At 39.8% G+C, this 12,834-nt stretch overlaps 4 protein-coding genes across 5 annotated transcripts; all 4 read left to right on the forward strand.

Annotated features, from left to right (window-relative positions):
• Nucleotides 1–5,032: 5,032 nt before the first annotated feature.
• LOC6557816 (adult-specific cuticular protein ACP-22) lies at nucleotides 5,033–6,760 on the forward strand. 2 transcript variants are annotated; one of them, XM_001984330.2, is made up of 3 exons: nucleotides 5,033–5,054; nucleotides 5,752–5,988; nucleotides 6,050–6,760. In XM_001984330.2, exons 1-3 carry the CDS (start codon nucleotides 5,043–5,045, stop codon nucleotides 6,302–6,304), a joined length of 504 nt encoding a protein of 167 aa, XP_001984366.1. In that variant the 5' UTR covers nucleotides 5,033–5,042; the 3' UTR covers nucleotides 6,305–6,760. The 2 variants fall into 2 exon arrangements, with proteins under 2 accessions (XP_001984366.1, XP_032598261.1); XM_032742370.1 differs by lacking the exon at nucleotides 5,033–5,054 and having other exon boundaries at nucleotides 5,740–5,988.
• Nucleotides 6,761–7,341: 581 nt separating this feature from the next.
• Nucleotides 7,342–8,488, forward strand: LOC6558024 (peroxisome biogenesis factor 2). Its single transcript, XM_001984329.2, has 4 exons — nucleotides 7,342–7,427; nucleotides 7,481–7,558; nucleotides 7,616–8,047; nucleotides 8,110–8,488. The coding sequence occupies exons 1-4, from the start codon at nucleotides 7,389–7,391 to the stop codon at nucleotides 8,419–8,421; spliced, it is 861 nt and encodes a 286-aa protein (XP_001984365.1). The 5' UTR covers nucleotides 7,342–7,388; the 3' UTR covers nucleotides 8,422–8,488.
• A 55-nt stretch (nucleotides 8,489–8,543) lies between these two features.
• On the forward strand, nucleotides 8,544–12,834 carry LOC6558091 (DNA primase small subunit). The gene is made up of 3 exons (XM_001984327.2): nucleotides 8,544–8,715; nucleotides 11,394–11,564; nucleotides 11,623–12,834. The coding sequence occupies exons 2-3, from the start codon at nucleotides 11,405–11,407 to the stop codon at nucleotides 12,765–12,767; spliced, it is 1,305 nt and encodes a 434-aa protein (XP_001984363.1). The 5' UTR covers nucleotides 8,544–8,715; nucleotides 11,394–11,404; the 3' UTR covers nucleotides 12,768–12,834.
• On the forward strand, nucleotides 9,004–11,213 carry LOC6557766 (PHAF1 protein CG7083). Its single transcript, XM_001984328.3, has 2 exons — nucleotides 9,004–9,336; nucleotides 9,434–11,213. The coding sequence occupies exon 2, from the start codon at nucleotides 9,438–9,440 to the stop codon at nucleotides 10,734–10,736; it is 1,299 nt and encodes a 432-aa protein (XP_001984364.1). The 5' UTR covers nucleotides 9,004–9,336; nucleotides 9,434–9,437; the 3' UTR covers nucleotides 10,737–11,213.

Genomic DNA, 12,834 nt, shown 5'->3' on the forward strand with positions numbered 1-12,834 from the left:
TTTATTAGTGCAAAATGTGTCGGACGAGGCGATGCTGACAACTTGATTGGAGGAGTAGCCAAGCCAGTTTATCTCCTTGACACACCGGTTGCATAAATTTACCAAATTTATAATCTTGATATGGCCAGGACGGGGCCAGCAAAACTGGTCAATTTCATAACATCCGGTTGCAACGCGCTTGAAACGTTGTTAATTGTCAAACGCTGGGGGTTGCCAGCCAACAGGAAAAACAAAAGAGAGAGAAAAATAAAAAAAGAGTAAAATAAATAAGATGAAAGGTGAAAAAAACCATTCACAGCTGATTCCAAAACTTACGTCAATTATCCAAACCTGAAGCTTGATAAAATAAGGTAAAAGCATTTAACCTACTTCGAACAACTTTTAGGCGCATTTCATTGTAGGAAGTCAGGGTCTGACCATAAATGTCATTCCAATAGCCAATTGTCTAAGTAAAGAAACAAGCACACACACACACACACACACATAAACAGAAGAGACCAATCCAAGGAAGTGGCTAAAAGCGAAGAGTTTCCTCGTGTGAAATGTATGAAATGTGTGAAAGCTGCACTCGCCACTCGAATTTAAATGATTCGCTTATTTTACGTCGTAAATAGTATTTTGATTAGCGCTCACATAATTAGACCATAACTTGCCACTCTGACTTAATTTCAATTGAAAATTGCCACTTGGAAATTGTCTTGCGAGTGGTGAAAAATCTGCCGCTGAGCTCCAGCTAAAGTCGCTGCTGCATTCAGGTGGCTGCAAGTTTTCCGTGTCTTGCAACACATGATGTTAATGTGTATGTGTGTGTGAGTCTTAGCTGCCATATGATATGATTATGTGATTTGCCAATTTGCATTTAATTAATTTCTGCAACTATTTATTATGTCAACGTTGGACACGACAACAGCGATGACAACTTGTGAGAGCAGCCGAGACAACTGAATTCGAATTCCAATGCAATCCAACAACTACCGCTTCCAATTTATCCAAACATTTCGCTTTGTTTGGATTCCAGATTTCGGAGCAACTTACGTGTACAATGGAGCTATTGTGCTTCGACTGCAGATACAAATTAGAATAGATTGCATATAATCCACTTTGTCCCTGTAAAAATTCCAAACTTCTATGGCTTTTGACATAACTTTGTCAAAATTGATACTTTCCTCAAAAGCCAGGGATTCGTCTACATGGTTGGACACCTGAAATAACACTACATTAAAAATTAACAACGCAATTTTTTTAACAACGCAATTTAAAATTATATACAAAAAATTAATATTGATGAGACAAACTTCCCAGAGCCATAAGTTTGCCTAAATTGATACGATTTTTAAAAATCAGGGCATTTTAATCATGGCTTGACCACCAGATTAATACTGCACCTACAGTTATAAACAGGATTTTAAAGCGAAAGTCAGTTTAGGTCGAATGTCCACATAATAATAATAGCATTTTAATACTACTTTCAAGCTCGTAATCCTAATAAATTGCTTCGACTTACTTGGTTGTGTCATATTTGATAAATATTCCAATAAAAAGACTGCGGACTGCCCATATTCACTCTTTTTTCAATCTTCACTTCCTCTTTGTTATCTATATAATATTACTCATACGCCGCATAAGCTGGCATCTTTGTTCACTCGGGTGCCACTTTAAATTATTAGTTGTAAGCGTAGCTCATTTAGAGAAGATGAGGAGTAGACGCAGACTCATTAGGAATGCGTGTATAATCGCTAAAAACAATTGAACAACAATGAATATGAATTGTAGGCAGTAAAATTATGCCATGGTCTAAAGGCTTTTGCTAAAGCACCCGAAATGTAATTTCAATTACGTGCAGCAGCAACATGTTGCTGCTGCTGCTGTTGCTGATATTGCGCAAGCGGGCTGCATAAAAGGATAAGCATTACAGCAACAACAGCGAACGATTCCCACGACAACTTTGGAAAGATGCACGCGTCTGTGCCCGGCTCGTTAGGAGCCCAGAGTCTAAATAAATATGAGACAATGAGGCAAAAGTTGTTTGTCTCATGTTGCTGCTGTTACTGTGGCAGTCAAATGCCAGACAATCGGCCATGCTGGCTGCAACAGCAGCAGCAGCAGGCATGTTGCACATGCACAACAGCCGCACTTAATGCATTTACTGTATGTCCAACAGTAAATATGAGTTACTAGGTAATTGCCGGGCACTGCCACCAGCAACAGCTGCTGTTGCTGCTGCTGTTGCTGGTGCTGGTGCTGGTGCTGGTACTTGCGTTGCTATACATGCCCACAGTTTAACTGAAAATGGCGAGTTGTGCCATTTTTGACTTTTCACTTTTCGTGAGAGCAATTTGATTGAGTGGCGAAGCTAAACTAAAACTTTGACTACAACCAAAAATCAAAGTAAAAATTAACACCTGCAGGAGGTGTAAAAGCAACAGCGTGGAACAGGAGATGCTTCAATGAGCAAAAAACAAAATTAAAATGAAAATGAAAATATGTGAGCGCCGTTTGTAACGATGACGACAACTTTTTGTATATAGGCAGCTAACCAAACAACAATGCACTCGAATAATATCAACTTAAATAGAAAAACTGTTGGTATTGTTATGCTTACTAAACGCAGAGCCGTTAGAGTACATTAGCTAATGCTTTACTTTTGAAACAACTTTAATAATAATAGTTCCACTAGAATATGGTTGATCAAAAAAGAATGTGCAGGTTGCAGCGAGCGCATGAAATATATATATTCTTGATCGATATAGTCAGCTCAGGGACTATGAGAGAATCGACTTTAGATTTGGAATTATAAATAAATGAAAATAACTGTTAAAACAGATATTGTCAGACACTCACGACAATATCTTACAACTAATTATTTATATTATAGAGTATACGCTTCGTGGATGTGCCTCGCGCCAAAAAATGAAAATAAAGAGCTGCATTGAGACCGAGCACTGAAAAATTGTATCAACATTGTGTTTAATTGCGTCGCTTCGCCAAATTGCAAAATATCTCGCAAGGAGACTTGGATTTTTGGCATGCTACTCTAGCAATAACTACAGCTCCAGCTACAACTTACAACTTCAACTTGTGGTCGCATGTTGACTTGCATTATATTTTCCACCTGCAGCAACACCGACGATACACACACACACACACACACACACACGCACACTTACACACACATTGTAACATGTATGTGGATATTCCACTGTCGACCATAATTAAGCATTTATTTGATTTGCCATATTTCTTGTAGTACGAGCAAATGCTTTTTGAACTCGAGATTTGCGGATTGGTAATCATCATAAAAAATGTATTTTCTTTTTCTTTTTATTTATGTGTTTTCATTTTCATTTTCGTTTTTTGTTTAGTTTTTCGCTTGTTTGGCTTGTCATGCTTTGCCGTGTTGTCAAATGTTGTCGACTTTAAATTTAGCAATTAAAAATGTGGTCGTATTAAAACGAACATTAACCCGCGAATAAACGCTTTAAGGTAAACAGAGTTCGATCTTGAGAATTGGGGTTATAAAAAGTGGGAGACGGCAACGATGACTATGACGATGATGTTGCAAAGATACGTTTGAGATTGGTAAACAAATTCAAGCAAACTGGGATGATTGCCAAAAACGTGAGATTTGGGATAGGGTTCGAAAGAGATGATTGCATAACTTGAAGTATGTGCAAAGAATTTTATGTATACGTCAACTAAGTTGATGTACAAGTGTGTATTATTTAAGCTGACAATTTAATGTTATATTCTCAATATATTTCTTAAACTTCTTTCTAAAATTTGAAACCCAAACGTATTTTCTTGGTATCCAAGTCCAATTTGCCCGTTTAAACCAATTCGTAAATTTCAATTGCCATCAAGGCTACTTACATTCCAGCTCATTACATCTCATTGCAGCACATTCGAAGCAATGCAATTACCAAATCGTATTTTAGTTCTACAGTTGATAGGAATAGTTAACTGGTGAGTCTATAGTGAGTAATCCAATACATTTACAAATCAAAGACACGTGAGATATACTTCTAGGCAAGACCAACAACAACCGCTTGACATACCAAGCTGATTGTTAAAAATGCATGGAGTATACGCTCCGTTGCCTAATTAGCAAAGAGTGTGTGGAACAGTTTGAAGATACCTCCTTGGGGGCGCTCCGAAAAATCGTTCAATTGAAAATGGACTCAATATAATTGGTAAATTTCTCAATGCTGCTATTGCTGTTGCTGCTGCTGTTATTGTTGCACTTAACTTTGATTTGAAGTACAATCTAAACGACGTGCAGCTAATGAAAATACATCGAACGAAAAAGGCCTGCAGCAGCAGCAACAGCAACAGCAGCAGCAGCAACAATAAGAGAAACACTTAAATATTACAAAAGTTGGTTTATAGTTCAGTTTATTGTTGTGGCCAAAATGCTCAATTTACAATTTACGATTAGCGCATTAAAAGTAAAAGATAGAAGATCAAAAGTTGCCTAGCAGCAGCAGCAACCACAATATCAAAATCATAGCAAGCTTTAACCAAAAATTTAGGTCAAACTGCGCTTTATGATGGGATTCGTAACTGTCAAGCGATTATGAAAGATAAATGCAGCAGAGCGTGGGCAATCTAATATAGATATACTATACTATATCATGAAAATATTAACAAACACTGTAAACTTAACTGGCTACCAAAATTTGCAAAGCCAAGGCACCTTCACACTGGCAATGTCCTAACAATGACAGTTACTGGCCCCACATTATCAACAGTTACTAACTGAATTGTTTTACATTAATTCAGATCTCTGATCCGCTGCTCCGCTCACTGCGCCACCGACACCGACACCGACGTCGACGTCGACTGCGACGGCAGCTTAGACGTTGGCTTCGTCGGTGGACTTTCTTCCTAACTATATAAAAGCGGCCGTGGTTCGTTGCAACCACATTATTCAGTTGTTGCGTGCAGCTCGTGGAACGTCGATAAAGCCAATCCAACCAAACAAAAATCAAACTACAATTTAATTTCGATCCCCTGAAAAACTCAAACACACACAAAAATTTAAAATGGCCTTTAAGGTGAGCAAACAGCCAAAGGATACAGTTTTCAAAGGATACTAAAAAGTGTGAACAATTATTTAAAGTGCTCCCTTTAAGGATATAATTTATGTCAAAAGTGTTAAAGTGTTTTAATGATTTAAATGAGTAACAGAACTTACATATAATCCGCCTAAAAGTGCTGTGAAAGTATTCATTTGGAAATACTTGAAGACGTTTCAGACATTCCATTTTCCATTTTCAATTCATTTCCTATCAAATATATATCCTACAAGCATTAGGTTCAAGTAAATGGACTTGTAAAATAAAATTAAATGACAGCTGACAACTAAAAATGCTTCCAAAATTAATTATTTAAAATCTAATCCACTAACATAATAATTTTAATAATCAATCAATAATTTTTAAGATTATCATAACTCTTAACACAAAAAAATCAAAACTGCAAAAGCGAACCCAACTAACCACAGTTTAAGTAAATGTTACAATTTAAGCCACAAATCATTAAAACAAGCAGTCAGAAAGTAAAAACCACTAAACAACCGCGAACAACACTCCATTAAAATTGCACGGGTAAAAAAAGAGTGTTAAAAGCAGGTTGTTGGCTGGTTTTCCGCAAAGTTGTGGTTGTTGTTTGAACTTACGCTAATTGCGAGACCTCAACAAGTCATGTTAACAAACAATTAGCTAAAACCGACACTCAATTATGCAATTGCAGTATCTAATTTTTGCGTCGGCTTTGTGCCTGAGTCTCGCCTATCCGCTGGACCATCACTACTACGAGCATAGCCATGGCGGCTATGAGCATTTGGCCCACCAAGAGCACGAGCCCATACACGATTATGGACATGAGCATCAGGTGGAGCGCATCTCTCAGGGCGAGGAGCATGGTCATGAGCAACCTCACTATGAGGTGGAGCAACATCATACCGAGGACGAACATGTCGATTACTATGTGAGTTAAACGATGGAATTCAGTTATGTAAATTTCTTCATCATTTCTGATTCTGTTTAAGGCTCCTCCCAAATATGCCTTCAAGTATGGCGTCAACGATTTCCACACTGGCGATGTGAAGTCCCAGCACGAAACACGCGATGGCGATACCGTTAAGGGCCAATACTCTCTGGTGGAGCCCGATGGTTCCATTCGCACCGTTGACTACACTGCCGACAAGCACAATGGCTTCAATGCTGTCGTCCATAAGACAGCACCTGTACATCATCATGAGGAGATCCATGAGCAACACGATCATCATGAACATCACTACTAAGCGGGAAACGACGATTTAAAAAAACAAAAAAAAACAAAACCAGAGAGAGAGACCATAACTATTGTTTAAAACTGTGTACTAGAATTAGCCAAATTTTTTGCTAATGCAGCTTCATCATCAAACATACACACACACTCACACATATACGTACACTATGATCAATCCATGTAAATGTAATCAGCTTCATATCTCGTAATTAGGACACTGACAAACATTCATGCACTCCAAGCATGCGTTTTCATAATACTCATATAACGTTTTTATATCGTATATTTTATTTCTGTGATAGCAAATAATTTCCACTTAAACTATTCTAATCTAATTTTTCCTCAACTGTTTCTTAGTCACTACTTCACTATTCACTCTTTGAAGGCTAGATCATTCCGCTCAGACGAATTTATCAATCTACAAACTACATAATTGCATATCCATAATATGTTTAAAAATTTGTTTACAGAGAACAACTAATTACAAACGAAGTGTAAATTTTGTAATTTAATAAAAATGTGAATTATGTACTTTTTATAAAACCAAGAAAAACAATTCTTCGTTTAATATTATTTCAGTATTTCCTTGACCAATCATTGAACTTGCACTTATGGCAATTTTTTTAGATTAATGTCTAAATGTGCAACATGCTCAACTGGTTTATTCGGCATCAAATCAATAAAAACGGATTACAAGAAACAGTCAAAGACATTTTCCGCCTCAAAACGAGTTGTGTATTTGTTTTAATTGAAAATGACATAAGTTGCCGACTGCTTCCTAAATGGTCAAAAAACAAAATAAATTGTTGGCAGCATTTTTAGTTAATTAGCTGAAAGCTGGAATAGTTGAAAAACCGCTGCAAAAGAGTTCAAAATACTGTGTAACAACTTGAATTGCTGAAATATCTCTGAAAGAGTATTTAAATGTAAAAGCTGTTAAACGGCCAGCGCTTAACAACGTGTGGAGCAATTATGTTGAGCACATGTTAAGAACGTTGTGCACTGCCAGCTGCCAGTGTGTACACATCAGCTGAAATAAACAAGCAAAATAATAACAAAAGGGCAGAGTACAAGGGGCAAATGAGAAGTAAACAAAAATGTTGGAGAAAAATAAATATGTGCCGCGTGTTAATCAGGTAAATAGCTAAGTTAAACCACAATACGATTCAATAACTAAAATCAATTCCAGATAGATGCAATTTACCTTAACAAGGACATTGCACGCTTGATACGCAATAACCTGCTGGAGAATTTACAGGCCATATCGGTAGATAAACCCCCATTTGCAACAAATAAATGACCTACTAACTAATCTTAACTGTAGCCCGTACTTTTTATCAAAGTCCAACCGGAACTCGATCTGCTCATACAATCGGCGCTTTGGTTTGGCTCCGTTGGCAAACGTTGCTCGACATTTGGCCAACAATTATTGGTTTTGGCCTACGATGCGGAGAAACTCACGCTTTCCCGATTGGTGCTACACTTTGCCCTCACTGTTCTGCCTGGCTATGTGAAGAGCTGGGAGGAGCGCCGCTTGTCCCGCCGAGTCGAATGGTTCAGCCAGGCAATAACGTGGGCGGAGAATAGTGCTCTGGTTTTGAACGTGCTCAACTATTTTAGGTTCTTGAAGACGGGAAGAAAGCCCACATTAATTGACTATCTATTGGGTCTGGACTACATTAGTTTGCGCAATAATCAAAGACGCGACATTGGCTACAAGTATCTCACGCGTGAGCTGCTCTGGGGCGGTTTTATGGTAAGGCAGCCATTGCAAAAATTTGAAACAAAACAACTCACTAAAATTTGATAAACTTGCAGGAATTTCTTGGTCTGCTTCTGCCGATTATAAATTTTCGCAAAATCAACCGCCTACTGAAAGCTGCCTTCTTTGGCACGGAGGGCCTAAATTCGCTGCGGCGCGAAAGTATCCAACGGGAGCTTGTTGCCGCCAAATTGACAACAAATACAACATGCACTTATTGTGGAGAACGTCCAACGCTGCCGCATCATATGGGTTGTGGGCACATTTATTGTTATTACTGCATAAGCGCTAATTTCCTGACGGACGCCAACTTTTGTTGTGTTAAGTGTGGTGCTGGCTGTCTAGAAGATGGTGTACAGATTGTCTGATTGTTGTGGCTAGACTTTTATACTCTAGATTTTAAATATTATTCAGAAAATGCGGAATCGATGAAAATGTTTTTTGTGTTCTATTGGCGCGCTGGGCAATTTGGTATCATCGTGATCTGGTCACATTGTATATAGCTGTGTGCGCGGTGTGTGGATTGGCCGTCGGTTTTTTACTTTATTCACGTGGTTATTGATTAATTCAATCACCTTAAAGTGCATAAGTCAAAAGTAGAAAGTGTAACAATTGCCTGCAAATAGTTTGCGTAATAGAAGCATTCCAAATAAACACAAAAGGTGAGCGAAAACAATGAAAAAAAAGCGCGCCAAAATGAGCGTGCAGCTGCTCAATGTTCAGCTGTTGCGTTCTAACCGAGCGTTGCCACCTGCGCTCAGCAAAACTAAAAAAATAGTTATAAAAACTATTTATGCACATTTCTATAATTATATATGCATAAATAATACAATATTAATATTAATTCTAAGCTCAGCTTAAGTCTTAGTGTATATTTAAGACAATTTCATAAGTTTGGCAAAATCAGCTGTTAGCCCGATCTGGCAACACCGACACTTTGTTATTACATTACATTTGTATTTCTGCTGCGCATTTGCCTATTTTTTTGCCTTTGTTCGGAGTGTGTATTAGAAAACGACAATATACTTAAGAAAAGACGCCAAACAGCACAATTAATTGTAAAACGCCCAAGATTACACGTTTACGCAATCAAACAATTGAACGTGCAATAATAGCCAAGAATAATAGAAGAACTAGCGACTACACCAACAACGCAAACATATAGCAAAAAGAGGAGCGAGAAAAAACAAAACGGACTTGAACAAATAACAGGCAAAACAATAACAAAAACAACACGAAATTGCGCATATTTTCGTGGGTCGCAGCTGATTTCACATATCAAGGTCAGTAAGGTGGCAGAAATTGAACAAAATGCAAAAAAAAAAAAAAGATAAAGAAAAAGCGATTACATTTTTATTTTTGGTATTGTCTGCCACACAGAATAATGCTCGACCTGGAAATAGTCCCAGAAATCTCTCTGGGCTGCGATGCCTGGGAGTTTGTGCTGGGAATGCATTTCTCACAAGCAATAGCGATCATACAATCCCAGGTGGGCATCATAAAGGGCGTACAGGTGCTCTATTCGGACACGGATCCGCTGGGCGTGGACATCATTATAAATCTGCCTCAGGATGGACTGCGTTTGATCTTTGATCCGATTGTTCAACGCCTGAAAACCATTGAAGTGTTCAACATGAAACTGGTGAAGCTGAAATATTGCAGCTCCTACTTCAATTCACCCGAAGTGCTGCCCAGTATTGAACAGATCGAGCATTCGTTTGGCGCCACCCATCCGGGTGTCTACGATGCGGCCAAACAGCTCTTTGCGCTCCACTTTCGTGGATTGAGCTTCTATTTCCCGGTGGACAGTAAACTGCATTCCGGCTATGCTCATGGCTTGGGTTCGCTGGTCTTTCTCAATGGCGCCTCACCGGTAGTATCCAAAATGTCCCTCTATGCGGGCAGCAATGTGGCCGAAAATCGTCCACCAGCCTTGCCCCTGTCCTGCTATCATCGTCAAATGTATCTGGAATCGGCAACGGTGCTGCGCACTATCTATGGCCACACCAAGGGTCTGAAGCTCAAGCTATACACGGAGGGATCTGGCCGCGCTTTGGAGCCACGTCGTCAGTGTTTCACGCGTGAGCTGCTCTTCGGTGATAGCTGTGAGGATGTGGCCACCAATCTGGGTGCTCCCAACCGTATCTTCTTCAAGAGCGAGGACAAAATGAAGATACACAGCTCGTGTGTAAATCGCCAAGTGCAGAGCAAACGCAGCGACATATTCTTCAACTATTTCACACTGGGCATCGATGTGTTGTTCGATGCCCGGACACAAACCTGCAAAAAGTTCATACTGCACACCAATTATCCGGGCCATTTTAATTTCAACATGTACCATCGCTGCGAGTTTCAGTTTCAACTGGAAAGCGATCATCATGTGACTGGCGAGAGTGAGAATAAACACGATCATGTCAATATATCTGCCTACACCAAATGGGATGAGATTAGCGGCTCGCTGGCCACCTCGGAGCGTCCAGTTGTGCTGCATCGTGCCAGCTCCACAAACACTGCGAATCCCTTTGGTTCAACCTTTTGCTATGGCTATCAGGATCTAATATTTGAAGTTATGCCAAATAATCACATTGCATCCGTGACGCTTTATAATACGGCACCACCGCGACAGCCTGCACACACCTGGCAGCAGCACAAAATGCAGGACATTCGCCTGACTGTCGCCTAAGATTGTGCCGGCTCGTCGTGTGTGTCTGTGTGAGCATGGTCCTGTGAGCTATGTGAAGCTACAAGATTCTAATTATAAGCTACAACAAAAAAAATGATCTAACCTAGACTTTAATGATTAGTAGTTACTTTACGAGTATCTATAGTAATTATATTTATAGAATTTCTATATAGCTGATAAGCAAATTTATCAGACGACTCACTGACCATATTGTTTCCGCTGTTCTACTATATTATTCCATTGTGTGGATTCGCCCTCAATTCATTACAGACATTAATTAGCAAACAGACTTTTAATTGCATGTCGTTAAAATATCTAAATATTTTAAGCTCAAAACGTGTATTTCTCTTTAAAAAAGAAACAAAAAAAAAACATAAAAAAATATATATAAATATAGTAATAAGGTTTCGACAAAAAATTGAGTTTTTTTTTATTATTGTCATTATGTTTACGCTGTGGTAATAAATATATACAAAAGAGAAATTTATGGCAATAGATCTTTTGATAAAGGCAAGAGATAACATATATAAATTGCTGCAAACACATTGAGCTATGATTATGTAGCACCATCAATCTTTCGTGTAGGTTTCCATAAGCGATACCATTCCTTACTTAGACATTTATCTCCGAATGATAATTAATTCTTTTGGCTTATAGACTAGTTGACGATGCCGGAACAAAGCGCGGAGCAGGAATCTCAGCCACAGGCACCACAACAAACTAAAGTGCCCGTTTATGATTCTAACATACTGCCAGATATGCTGCCCGTTTACTACAGACGTCTCTTTCCACATGAGCCCTTTTATCGCTGGCTCAACTATGGACACTGTAAGTTACAAACATTCTCAATAATTGATGACCACAGTAATCAATCTGTACCGTGCAGCGGAAGATAACATATTTGTGAATCGGGAGATATCCTTTACTTTGCACGACGATATCTACATACGCTACTTGTGCTTTGAGACACAAGCCGAGCTGGAAAAGGAGATATGTTCAAGTAATCCGTACAAAATTGATATTGGCGCTGTTTTGTCCACCAGGCCAAAGAACTTTCGAACCGTCGCCGGCGGTTTGACGCCTGTGCAACGTGAATTGGTCTTTGATATCGATGCAACGGATTACGATGATATACGCAACTGTTGTTCCGGTGCGGAAATGTGTCTCAAGTGCTGGAAATTCATGGTGCTGGCAGCACGTGTTCTCGATGCCGCATTGCGCGAGGACTTTGACTTTGAGCACATGCTGTGGATATTCTCCGGTCGTCGTGGCATCCATTGCTGGGTCTGCGATCACACGGCACGCCATTTGGATGCACGCGCACGTGCAGCGGTCACCGAGTACCTCAACATACTCAGCTATACGAATAATGCGGCACGCGTTCAAATAGGCGATCGGACGCATCATAGTCTGCGGCGGGCGCTGAAGATTGTGGAGCCCATGTTCGAGGAGATTGTGTTAGAGGATCAGAATCTGTTTGGCACGCCCAAGGGTATTAACAAGCTGCTGCAAATGGTCAGCGATGAGGGTGCGCGCAACGAGCTGGAGGCATATCTGCAGAAGACGCACGAGGATGGCGCCCACTCGAAACTGATCTGGGAGAGCTTTGTGCGCTTTGCGAACTCGATGCGTACCAGTGCCGCCAATGTGTGGAGTCGTAAACTGAAGCATATTGTGCAGGAGGTGCAGCTGTGCTTGCTCTATCCTCGTCTGGACATCAATGTGACCAAGGGCTTCAATCACTTACTCAAGGCGCCCTTCTGCATACATCCGGCCACGGGCAAGATCTGTATACCCTTCAGCATCAGCGCTGTCGCCAAGTTTGATCCGATAACGGTGCCGACCATATCCCAGTTGCTGCAAGAGATTAACGCTTACGATGACAAGACCAAAAGCTATATGGATGCGCCCGAAGATAAGAGTCGCATCAAGGATTATAAGAAGACCAGCATGTTCAAGGGCGTTGTGGTATTCGAGGAGTTTCTGCGCAAACTCGAGCGGAATTTTAAGAGTCAATCTATGGACTTTTGAGCCGGATTAAATTAAAACACAAAGTTAAATTTGAATTTATTTGCATTTCAATAAAAATCCCATTAGA

The sequence above is a fragment of the Drosophila grimshawi genome, unplaced genomic scaffold, assembly GCF_018153295.1.
Source record: "Drosophila grimshawi isolate 15287-2541.00 unplaced genomic scaffold, ASM1815329v1 contig_44, whole genome shotgun sequence".
Taxonomy (NCBI): domain Eukaryota; kingdom Metazoa; phylum Arthropoda; class Insecta; order Diptera; family Drosophilidae; genus Drosophila; species Drosophila grimshawi.

Excerpts from the sequence above, each read along its gene's own strand:
- LOC6557816 (XM_001984330.2), top strand. Across the intron at positions 5,989-6,049 it reads ACGAACATGTCGATTACTAT|GCTCCTCCCAAATATGCCTT; the intron begins GTGAGTTAAACG and ends ATTCTGTTTAAG.
- LOC6558024 (XM_001984329.2), top strand. The coding sequence starts at position 7,389 with ATGTTGGAGAAAAATAAATATGTGCCGCGTGTTAATCAG. Across the intron at positions 7,559-7,615 it reads AGAATTTACAGGCCATATCG|CCCGTACTTTTTATCAAAGT; the intron begins GTAGATAAACCC and ends TCTTAACTGTAG. Across the intron at positions 8,048-8,109 it reads TGCTCTGGGGCGGTTTTATG|GAATTTCTTGGTCTGCTTCT; the intron begins GTAAGGCAGCCA and ends ATAAACTTGCAG.
- LOC6557766 (XM_001984328.3), top strand. The coding sequence starts at position 9,438 with ATGCTCGACCTGGAAATAGTCCCAGAAATCTCTCTGGGCTGCGATGCC.
- LOC6558091 (XM_001984327.2), top strand. The coding sequence starts at position 11,405 with ATGCCGGAACAAAGCGCGGAGCAGGAATCTCAGCCACAGGCACCACAA. Across the intron at positions 11,565-11,622 it reads CTGGCTCAACTATGGACACT|CGGAAGATAACATATTTGTG; the intron begins GTAAGTTACAAA and ends TGTACCGTGCAG.